Source organism: Sardina pilchardus, chromosome 22 (genome assembly GCF_963854185.1).
Source record: "Sardina pilchardus chromosome 22, fSarPil1.1, whole genome shotgun sequence".
Lineage (NCBI taxonomy): Eukaryota > Metazoa > Chordata > Actinopteri > Clupeiformes > Clupeidae > Sardina > Sardina pilchardus.
Genome location: NC_085015.1, coordinates 4,300,020 through 4,312,987, shown reverse-complemented (window position 1 = coordinate 4,312,987; position 12,968 = coordinate 4,300,020). Strand labels below are relative to the sequence as shown.

Below are 12,968 nucleotides of genomic sequence, written 5' to 3'. Positions count from 1 at the left end.
GAAGCTCTACCCCCTGTGAAACGTTACCCCCCACTGAAACCAAAGTAATTACAGCATGCATGAATAGCCAACACAAGACAACATTGCACGGGTTAAGTTTATTTACAACATAACACATGACATATCTGATCATTACTCACGTACTGTACCTATAACTATAAAGCACACACACACACACACACACACACACACACAGTCAAATTCCATAACTATAACAAAATATCATCATAGGGAGCCACTGATATGTACACATATTCATCATACTTCAACAATCAGAGGACCAAACAGTAGTACATTCACACACACACACACACACACACACACACACACACACAGTAGTGTACTACTCCCTATGAAGCCCCTCCACACACACTCATCAGTGGGTTCTCCCCCACACACACAGATCTGTTGTTGTGTGTTCACACTAGTTTCTCCAGTTTGTAATATCCAATGATGATTGAATGATATCCAATACACTCACACACTGTACCTGTCAGTGCCAGACTGTGACTCAATCATCACAATGTATCACAAATCACAATTGTTACATCAATAGAGGTATGCACTGACACACAGAAACACAAAGAAACAGATGAACACACACACACAAACAACCACATGAACACACACACATGACCACACACACAAACACATACATTGTTACAGGCCCCTGGCCTTGCCTCTTCCCCGGCTGTGCTTCTCTCGTTTCTCGTCCGCAGGTGATTGGAGGCAATTGGCTAATTAGGTGCACCGGTGCACAGGTCACCTGATGGGTCTTAAGGCGCTGGAGTTCCTCCCACAGAGAGCCGTGGACCCGAGACTTGAGCAGAGCAGCAGACTAACTGTAAGAACGCTGTCCTGGCTTGAAAACACTCCACAGAACACCCGAAACAAATAAATTATAACGTCAGACTATCGATGCACATGCCTGTGTTGATAGAACAATGTTAGAAATAAAACTAACCTTGCATCGCATTGCAGTAGAATTCTTTGTTCCCTGTATGGCAGTGGCGGATTGATATTGAGAAAGTAGTCCCTCAAAATGCAATACATCATTGAGTTGCAAGGTTAGTTTTATTTCTAAAATTATTCTATCAACACGGACATGTATATCGATAGTCTGTAGTAAGAGTAAGACTGTTTTGGATGTTACCGTTGAAATGCGTTAGCTCAGAACCAGCGTTAGCAAAGGGGAACGCTGCAACTGAAGGAAGGGGTTAAACGCGATAAAAACTATCTCCACTGACCTACTGTATATCACATCGGCAAAGTTGGAAATGATGTCCTATGTCCAAAATTCCTAACTATTCCTTTAAAGAACGCTGTCCTGGCTTGCTTGGAGTCGCCCTTGTGTTTTCCGTCTGAAGGCAGGCAGGCCGGCCGCCACTTCTAGCAACTTTGGACTTTCGTTTCGAGCAAAATAAAATACTGCAACCTCGCTGTTACCCCCTTTTTTGTTGTTGCACCCATTCACGGCGTAACACACATGAACACACACACAGTGGAACACATACATGAACACACACACACATGAACACACACACGAATACATGAACATACACACGAGCACACACACATGAATACATACATGAACACACACTTGAACACACACATGAACACACACACAAACACACACACATGAACACATACATGAATACACATACATGAATACATAAACATGAACACACACATGAACACACACATGAACACAAACACATGAACACACACATATGAACACACACATATGAACACATCCATGAATACATACATGAACACACACACATGAACACACACATGAATACAAACACATGAACAAACACATAAACAAACACACATGAACACACACATGAACAACCACATGAACAAACACACACACACACACACACAGACACACACATGAACAAACACACATGAACACACACATAAACACAGACATGAACACACACACATGAACACATACATGAACACACACATGAACAAACCCACACTCGTCACTGGACACTCCCCCCACACACAGATCTGTTGTTGTGTGTTCAGACTCACTCTAGTTTCTCCAGTTTGCAGTTGGGATTCTTGAGGAGCTCTGAGAGATGCTGAACTCCTGCATCATGAAGCTCATTGTAACTCAGGTCCAGCTCCTTCAAACTGCAGGAGTTTGATCTGGCAGCTGACGCTATCGCAGCACAGCTCTTCTCTGTGAGGGAACAACCAATCAGCCTGGAGAAACAAAACACATGATGACATATCTGATTATTACACTCACATAACATACCTCCAACTATACAACACACACACACACACACACACACACACACACACAAACACACACACACACACACACACACACACACACACACACACACACAAACACACAAACACACACACACACACACACACACACACACACACACAGACACACACACACACACACACACACAAACTCACATATATGAACAACCAAATGAAACACACACACACACACACACACACACACACAAACACACACACACACACACACACACCCACAGACCCCTACACAGACACACACCCACACACCCACACACCCACACAGTAGTGTACTACTCCCTTTGAAGCCCCTCCACCCACACTCGTCACTGGACACTCCCCCCACACACAGATCTGTTGTTGTGTGTTCAGACTCACTCTAGTTTCTCCAGTTTGCAGTGGGGATTCTTGAGGAGCTCTGAGAGATGCTGAACTCCTGCATCATGAAGCTCATTCTCACTCAGGTTCAGCTCCTTCAAACTGCAGGAGTTTGATCTGGCAGCTGACGCTATCGCAGCACAGCTCTTCTCTGTGAGGGAACACCACTGCAGCCTGGAGAAACATAACACATGATGACATATCTGATTATTACACTCACATACTGTACCTCTCTAACTATTCAACACACACACACACACACACACACACACACACACACACACAAACACACACACACACACACAAAAACTCACATATATGAACAACCAAATGAAACACACACACACACACACACACACACACACACACCCCCACACACCCCTACACAGACACACACACACACACACACCCACACACCCACACAGTAGTGTACTACTCCCTTTGAAGCCCCTCCACCCACACTCGTCACTGGACACTCCCCCCACACACAGATCTGTTGTTCTGTGTTCAGACTCACACTAGTTTCTCCAGTTTGCAGTGGGGATTCTTGAGGAGCTCTGAGAGATGCTGAACTCCTGCATCATGAAGCTTATTGTTACTCAGGTCCAGCTCCTTCAAACTGCAGGAGTTTGATCTGGCAGCTGACGCTATCGCAGCACAGCTCTTCTCTGTGAGGGAACACTTAACCAGCCTGGAGAAACATAACACATGATGACATATCTGATTATTACACTCACATACTGTACCTCTCTAACTATTCAACACACACACACACACACACACACACACACACACACACACACACACACAAACTCACATATATGAACAACCAAATGAAACACACACACACACACACACCCACACCCCTACACAGACACACACACACACACACACACACACACACACACACAGTAGTGTACTTTGAAGCCCCTCCAACCACACTCGTCACTGGACACTCCCCACACACACAGATCTGTTGTTGTGTGTTCAGACTCACATTAGTTTCTCCAGTTTGCAGTGGGGATTCTTGAGGAGCTCTGAGAGATGCTCAACTCCTGCATCATGAAGCTCATTGTTACTCAGGTTCAGCTCCTTCAAACTGCAGGAGTTTGATCTGGCAGCTGACGCTATCACAGCACAGCTCTTCTCTGTGAGGGAACACTCAACCAGCCTGGAGAAAAATAACACATGATGACATATCTGATTATAACACTCACATAACATACCTCCAACTATACAACACACACACACACACACACACACAGAAAACACAGAGGATCACACACACACATGAACTCACACATGAACACAGAGAGAAACACACAGACGAACACACACACAAACACACACACACACACACACACACACACACAGACATGAACTAACACATGAACAACTAAATGAAAACACACCGGAACACGCACATGAACACACACACGAACAACCAAATGAACACACACACGGCACACACATCAACACACACACACACACCCACCCACCCACCCACCCACCCACCCACCCACACACACACACACACACACACACACACACACACACACACACACACACACACACACACACACACACACACACACACACACACACACACACACACACACACACACACACACACACACACACACACACACACACACACACACAAACTCACATACACAAACTCACATAAATGAACTCACATACATGAACAACCAAATGAAACACACCCACACACACACACCCACACAGTAGTGTACTACTCCCTTTGAAGCCCCTCCACCCACACTCGTCACTGGACACTCCCCCCACACACAGATCGGTTGTTGTGTGTTCAGACTCACACTAGTGTCTCCAGTTTCCAGTGGGGATTCTTGAGGAGCTCTGAGAGATGCTGAACTCCTGCATCATGAAGCTCATTGTATCTCAGGTTCAGCTCCTTCAAGCTGCAGGAGGTTGATCTGGCAGCAGACGCTATCACAGCACAGCTCTTCTCTGTGAGGGAACACTTACTCAGCCTGGAGAAACATAACACATGATGACATATCTGATTATTACACTCACATACTGTAACTCTGACTATACACACACACACACACACACACACACACACACACAAACTAACACATGAACAACTAAATGAAAACACACCGGAACACGCACATGAACATACACACAAACAACCAAATGAACACACACACGACACACACATGAACACACACACACACACACACACACACACAAAATCATATACACAAACTCATATAAATGAACTCACATACATGAACAACCTAATGAAACACACCCACACACACACACCCACACACCCACACAGACACACACACACACACACCCACACACCCACAGAGTAGTGTACTACTCCCTTTGAAGCCCCTCCAACCACACTCGTCACTGGACACTCCCCCCACACACAGATCTGTTGTTGTGTGTTCAGACTCACTCTAGTGTCTCCAGTTTGCAGTGAGGATTCTTGAGGAGCTCTGAGAGATGCTGAACTCCTGCATCATGAAGCTCATTCTGACTCAGGTTCAGCTCCTTCAAACTGCAGGAGTTTGATCTGGCAGCTGACGCTATCGCAGCACAGCTCTTCTCTGTGAGGGAACAACGCATCAGCCTGGAGAAACATAACACATGATGACATATCTGATTATTACACTCACACAACAAACCTCCAACTATACAACACACACACACACACACACACACACACACACACACACACACACGAAGACACAGAGGAAGACACACACATGAACTCACACATGAACACAGAGAGAAACACACAGACGAACACACACACAAACACACACACATGAACTAACACATGAACAACTAAATGAAAACACACCGGAACACACACATGAACATACACACGAACAACCAAATGAACACACACACGACTCATACATGAACACATACACACACCAACACACACACAAACTCACATACATGAACTCACATATATGAACTCACATACATGAACAACCAAATGAAACACACCCACCCACACACACACACACACACACACACACACACACCCACACCCCCACACAGACACCCCCACACAGACACACACACACACACACACACACACACACACACAAACACACACACACACACACACACACACACACACACACACACACACACACAGTAGTGTACTACTCCCTTTGAAGCCCCTCCAACCACACTCGTCACTGGACACTCCCCCCACACACAGATCTGTTGTTGTGTGTTCAGACTCACCCTAGTGTCTCCAGTTTGCAGTGGGGATTCTTGAGGAGCTCTGAGAGATGCTGAACTCCTGCATCATGAAGCTCATTGAGACTCAGGTGCAGCTCCTTCAAACTGCAGGAATTTGATCTGGCAGCTGACGCTATCGCAGCACAGCTCTTCTCTGTGAGGGAACAGTCAAACAGCCTGGAGAAACAAAACACATGATGACATATCTGATTATTACACTCACATAACATACCTCCAACTATACAACACACACACACACACACACACACACGAACACACAGAGGAACACACACACATGAACTCACACATGAACACACACATGAACACAAACAGAAACACACAGAAGAACACACACACACACACACACACACACACACACACACACACACACACACACACACACACACACACACACACACACACACACACACACACACACACACACACACACACACACACACACACACACACACACACACACACAGAGACACACACACACCCACACCCACACAGTAGTGTACTACTTCCTTTGAAGCCCCTCCACCCACACTCGTCACTGGACACTCCCCCCCACACACAGATCGGTTGTTGTGTGTTCAGACTCACATTAGTGTCTCCAGTTTGCAGTGGGGATTCTTGAGGAGCTCTGAGAGATGCTGAACTCCTGCATCATGAAGCTTATTGCCACTCAGGTTCAGCTCCTTCATACTGCAGGAGTTTGATCTGGCAGCTGACGCTATCGCAGCACAGCTCTTCTCTGTGAGGGAACACTGCAACAGCCTGGAGAAACAAAACACATGATGACATATCTGATTATTACACTCACATAACATAACATACCTCCAACTATACAACACACACACACACACACACACACACACACACACACACACACACACACACACACACACACACACACACACACACACACACACACACACACACACACACACACACACACACACTGACTCCATCATCACAATGTATAGTATTAGAGATCACAATTGTTACATCAATAGAGGTATGCACTGACACACACAAACACACAAGAACACAAGAACACACACATGAACACAAACATGAACACACAAACACACACACAAACTCACACATGACCACAATCATGAACACACACAGAGGAACACACACATGAACACACAGAGGAACACATAGTGTATTCAATTTACATCAATGTTACATCAACATAGTTTTAGTAACTAGTACTGTTAGTTAGTTAAGTAACAATGGCTGTCAAAGTCCAAGGAGGTCCACATGGGAATGATCATGTTGGAGAACGAAGTTCAGACTGAACCTTCACAGAGAAGAAAACATGACTGGATAAAATCAGGAATGGCAGGAGGTCACCCAGTAGATCTGCCTCTGATCATAGGGTGTCCTGAACACACAATGTCACACATTACAGGTTTACCTACAGTGCTGATGTGACCACTGCAACCAACCTCTGAAGGACACATAAACTCTCCTACTCTCTATCTGACCTTCATAATCAATTAGAAATGGCAATAAACATGACAGTAACATGGCAATGTCACGACACACAACATCAACTCCCTTTCTCTCTCTGTTTTACTCACGTAGCTGATGTGGATGCTGTGACCACTGGAACCAGCCTCTGAAGAACTTCATCTGGACTGAGGAGTTCAGTCTGATCAGTCCCTGGTGTCTTTATGTACTTCTGCAGGTCAAACTCATCCAGCTGCTCCTCTGGAATCTTAAACCTAAATCTACTAGTCTTCCATTGTCCTGGTAAGAATGTGACTACAGACAGAGTTCCCAAGCTCCTGTCAATCACCTCCACTACAGCATGCTGATTCAGCTCATTCAGACAGTAGAACAGATTGATCTGTCTGTCTGAATCATCCTCATCTCTGATCTTCTGCTTGATATACTGGACTGTGTGCTCATAGCTCTGTGGTTGACTACCTGTCTGTGGCAGTAGGTGCATTAAGAGATTCTGATTGGACTCCAGTGACAGGCCCAAAAGGAAGCGGAGGAAAAGGTCCAGGTGTCCATTTTTACTCTGTAAGGCCAGGTCCACTGCAGTCTTGTGTAGGTCATGCAATGTCGCAGCTCTGAATAGCGCAGAGAGCTGAGAGGTTGACTGTTGGTCAGACATGCTTCCCTCTCTGTTTCTGAAGCATATGAACACATACAAAGCTGCAAGAAACTCTTGAATGCTCAGATGCACAAAGCTGAACACCTTGCCCTGGTACAGCCCAGACTCCTCTCTGAAGATCTGGGTACACACTCCTGAGTACACTGATGCTTCTGTGACATCAATGCCACATTCTCTCAGGTCTTCGTCATAGAAGATCAGATTGCCCTTCTCCAGCTGTTGAAAAGCCAGTTTCCCCAGTTTGAAAATCATCTCTTCATCTGTCTCTTTTCTCTCTGTGTACTTTTCTTTTTTGATGCAAGTCTGAATGATCAGGAAGCGAGTATACATTTGAGTGAGAGTTCTTGGCACTTCGAGTTTGTCTGATTCAACTGATGCTCTCTCTACCACCGTGGCTGAAATCCAGCAAAATACTGGAATGTGGCACATGATGTAGAGGCTCCTGGATGACTTCAGGTGTGTGATGGTTCTGCTGGCTAGGTTCTCATCACTGATTCTCTTCCTGAAGTAATCCTCTTTCTGTGGGTCATCAAATCCCCTCATTTCTGTCACCTGGTCCACACACTCAGGAGGGATCTGATTGGCTGCTGCTGGTCGAGTGGTGATCCAGAGGAGAGCAGAGGGAAGCAGATTCTTCTTGATGAGGTTTGTCAGCAGCACATCCACTGAGGCTGGCTCTGTCACATCAGAACATATCAGGTTGGAGTGGAAATCTAGAGGAAGTCGACACTCATCCAGACCATCAAAGATGAACATGACTCTGTACTCTGAACTGGTGAAGATTTTTGAATCTTCTATTTCTGGGAAGAAGTGCTGAAGAAGCTCCACCAGACTGAGTTTGTTGTCCTTCATCAGGTTCAACTCTCGGAAAGGAAGAGGAAATATGAAGTGGACATCCTGATTGGTTTCTCCTTCAGCCCAGTCCAGGCAGAACTTCTGCACAGAGACTGTTTTCCCAATGCCCGCCACTCCCTTTGTCAGCACTGTTCTGATGGGTTTGTGTTGTCTGTGATCAGATTCATCAGACGCATCATCACATTGATCAAATGTATCATCAGACTCATCAGATGTATTATCAGACATATAAGACACATCATCATCATCATCATCATCATCATCATCATCCAATAAAGTTTTAAAGATGTCACTGCATTTGATTGGTCTGTCTTGTGCTGATTCTCCCCAAGATGCGTTTGTAATAGATGCTCTCTCGATCTGTCTGACCTCATGTTCCTCATTGACCCCTCCTCCTCCCTTTGTTAGGAAGAGCTCTGTGTAGATCTCCTGGAGGAGTCTGGATTCTCCCTGATTAGGTACTCCCTCATTCAGATGCTGAAACTTGCTCTTCAGTGCAGACCGGAATTTCTCATGGACCTCTACCTGTTTTGGTGTCCATCTGGATCAATAACAGAATCACAAATAAACCTTTAAATAGAACATGTTAACAAAACATCATCATCACTACGATAGCTCTACTACAGTCAGAATGTATATGAATTCATGTGTTGTCCAATTGTTAACTATTAACAGGGGCTACAGCTCATATTGTAATGTAATTTTCTCAATAGGAACATAATGTGATAATGCAGGGCGTTTGTAGGCTATAACACACACTGGCATACATGGTGAGATGGTCAGTAGGGGACTGGCATTGTACACACTGTGTGAAACAAATTACAGGCCACAATGTTACAACAAAAAAGTTTATGGAGCCGTAAAGTGAGATATGAGGTTATGACACCAGTCAGATAAAGAAATGTTTCATATAAAGGCTTAAAACACTTCAGAGGTAAAGTTATTAGTTCTCAAAGTGAGGCCAAAATGAAGGGAGGTCAATGGAATGCTAACTTCAGGTAAAGCCTTATTAGCCTCAGAGCTTCCCATAGGGGGTCTGCTTTACTAACGTCTTCTTTACTAACGTTCTTCTTTACTAACGTTACTAACCTAGGGGGTCTTCTTTACTAACGTCTTCTTTACTAACGTTCTTCTTTACTAACGTTAACGTAGGGGGTCTTCTTTACTAACTTACCCCCTTGTGTTTTCCATACTAAATACTATTTGCCCTCCATAAAGACTGACCTGTCAGAGCCAGATGAGGACACACGCCCTTTGGAGTCTCTGCTCCTCTTCTTCTTCCCATCTGGATCAGAGTCCATCACGTCTGGACACACACACACACACACACACACACACACACACATGGAGAGAGAGAGAAACCACAGACAGAAATAAAAGGTGATACCGTGTTCTGCATTACTGAAACTGTGTAGCAGGTAAACAAATATCATGAACAGGGTCAATGTAGACTTACGAGTCATGGATCTCTGGAGTTTCTGTTTCTTCTGACTGAGTTTGACTTGAGAAGAAGGTCCTGCTTGATCTTCCTCCTCCTCATCCTCTGTCTCGCTGGTGATATGCCCTCTCCATTTCCTTTTATTCATGTTTTTCTTTCTCTCTGTATCTTGATCTTAGCTTATAACATCTGTCTGTTTTGGACCTTTGTTGAATGAAACAGATTCATCAAGTCTGGAAACACACATGCACGCACACACCCGCATACACAAACGCACACAAACACACACAAAGACAGAGAGTGAAATCACAGACACTGAAATAGAAGGTGATGTGTTCTGTATTAGCCACACTGAAAAGGCAAGCCATGTTGTACAGACACAGGATCTCCTAGCCCCATGCCGGCTAATTTTATGCTAACATCATAACAGTAGAGGGCCTATTTGCTTGCTTGCTGATTGTGATCCTAAAGCAGTACATTCTTTGTTCATTCGACTGATACGGCTTTTTCAGGGCCGATGTCAATACCGATTATTAGATTAGATTAAATTAGATTAGATGAGATTCAACTTTACGGTCACTGTGCAGAGTACAAGTACAACAACAATGAAATGCTCTTTCCATTTAACCAGAAGTGCAAAAAAAGCAGCAATGGGATATACAAAGTATAAACAGGTGGTGAATAGACATGACAGGATATATAGTGCAGTGTAGACAGTAGTATATAGTTGGTTTACAGTAATATATATATATTAAATATGAATATATCCAGTGTATTAGCAGTAACGTTATAACAGCAGACTATAAATATGGACACGAAGTATGAACAACATACAGATATGTGCAGTGTAGTAGCAGTAACAGTATACGAGTAGTATTATATAGAGTAGAATCATATATGCAGTGTTTAATAGAATATATTGTAAGTATACAAATGTATATTTATTATGGACCGATATGTACACCATGTACAGCTGTGTGCAGTGTGGTAACTGTGCCATTGCAGTGCTGAAACAGTAACATTCTAAGAGTAGACCAGGATGAAAAGAATGGTGAGCAGTAAAATATGGCTATGTAGGCTATGAGTGTAATTACAGTAGGCCTATGTATGTACATTTATAAACAAATCAATAGAAAACTACAGGTAGGATGGGGGGTTCTGTAAAGGGGCAACAATGTTTGTCCCTATGTCAAGGTTACGGTCTCAACAGGTGTTTGTGGGATTGTGGGTGTGATTTCCTGTATTCTGGTGCATGTTAGAGATGGCCAATGCCATTGTTTCCCTTTCATGTCAGTAGTCTACTGAAGTAGCCTACAAATGTATTTAATATGAACATGAAATAACAAGAAGTAGGCTAGCTAGTTTGCCATTTTCATCTAGACTAGGCCTAAATCTCGCGTCGTTTAACAGCATTGCCACGATAGCCTACCTACACGATAAACCATATAGCCTATTACCATGCGGAACAGCGGCATTCTGCAACAGTGACTGATCACTCTGTGAGAGAGTGATATCCACACAAACACACAGACCCGCTAGCTTTAAGAAAACTACCGTGTGTGTGTGTGTGTGTGTGTGTGTGTGTGTGTGTGTGTGTGTGTGTGTGTGTGTGTGAGTGAGTGTGCGCGCGCGCGTACGTGTGTTTCCTCAAAAACACGGAACAAAGTGCTTCAAGTTCAATTCAAGTTAGACTGCCTTTGCCTGAAATTAACCAGTTTTGTAATAATGCAGCACATCCAACCCACCGAACCGAATTTCTTTGTTTCTCCTGGTGCAGATGTCCGCAGATAGCCGACCTCACCTCAGCCTGAACAAACTGGTGAGAGTTTCACCCACCGCGCGTCGGGAGAATATCAGAGTGCCAAGCCAAGCGACAGAAAACTGTTGTCCCTATGACTCTGTACGCCGAAGTGCAAATGTAAGGATCTGCACATTCCACACGATCATACATACGTTTTGGATTAAAAAAAAAACCCTTCATAGTGTTCAAGGTTAAGTGAGGAGATAGAGGGTTAACATAGCCTACCTGCAGCACGACGACTGGGGTGCAGACTTGAGCTGTAGAACTACTTTCACTTTGTTAATGTGCACTCAAAAGCGCGAGCGGTATCCGGGAACTTCGAATAGAGCTCCCCAGTCCCGCCCACAGCCTTGTCCGGAAGTAAAAATCCAATACAATTTCTCCATTGACAATTGGAGAATAAGCCATAACATCGTAACCGTCCATGGTAGACTTAAAACCAGCTACGATGTGACTAAGCGATTATACCTGCTCATGTAGATGTCAAAAGTTAATGGGGCATCAACCTTGTTTTGAGAAAACAATGCTTTATTCACGATTTAACGAGAGAGTAGCCTACTACACTACCCGACACCCTAACGTGTAAAACTGGTGAAAGCAGAGCCTTTGATTGGTAGAGATCGCCGTTGCCATGGCAATGCCAAACAAACTGTACTCAGCTTTTCCCGCGCCTATCGTCCAGCTTCGTCTCGCTGGAACTTCAAACCTTAAAATGGCTGCAGGGCTGATCAGGACCGATGTGTGGTCTTCCGAAAAATAACGGTTTTCTCATCTTGAAGGTTGAATTTACTCAATGGAAACGGTAGGAAGTAATC

General features: G+C 44.3%; 1 protein-coding gene across 1 annotated transcript; it reads right to left on the bottom strand.

Annotated features, from left to right (window-relative positions):
- Nucleotides 1-660: 660 nt before the first annotated feature.
- Nucleotides 661-12,434, bottom strand: LOC134070517 (NACHT, LRR and PYD domains-containing protein 3-like). The gene is made up of 11 exons (XM_062526902.1): nt 12,379-12,434; nt 10,371-10,585; nt 10,139-10,220; nt 7,518-9,455; nt 6,529-6,702; nt 5,926-6,099; nt 5,120-5,293; nt 4,503-4,676; nt 3,662-3,835; nt 3,258-3,355; nt 661-737 (listed from the first exon to the last, which is right to left on the bottom strand). The coding sequence occupies exons 2-11, from the start codon at nt 10,498-10,500 to the stop codon at nt 661-663; spliced, it is 3,195 nt and encodes a 1,064-aa protein (XP_062382886.1). The 5' UTR covers nt 10,501-10,585; nt 12,379-12,434.
- Between the last annotated feature and the right edge of the window lie 534 nt (nt 12,435-12,968).

Coding starts and splice junctions, on each gene's coding strand:
- LOC134070517 (XM_062526902.1), bottom strand. CDS start 10,500: ATGAATAAAAGGAAATGGAGAGGGCATATCACCAGCGAGACAGAGGAT. Junction 6,703..7,517: donor ACAGCATCCACATCAGCTAC/GTGAGTAAAACA, acceptor TTGTTTCTCCAG/GCTGTTGCAGTGTTCCCTCA. Junction 738..3,257: donor GGAGCTGGACCTGAGTAACA/ATAAGCTTCATG, acceptor GCACCTAATTAG/CCAATTGCCTCCAATCACCT.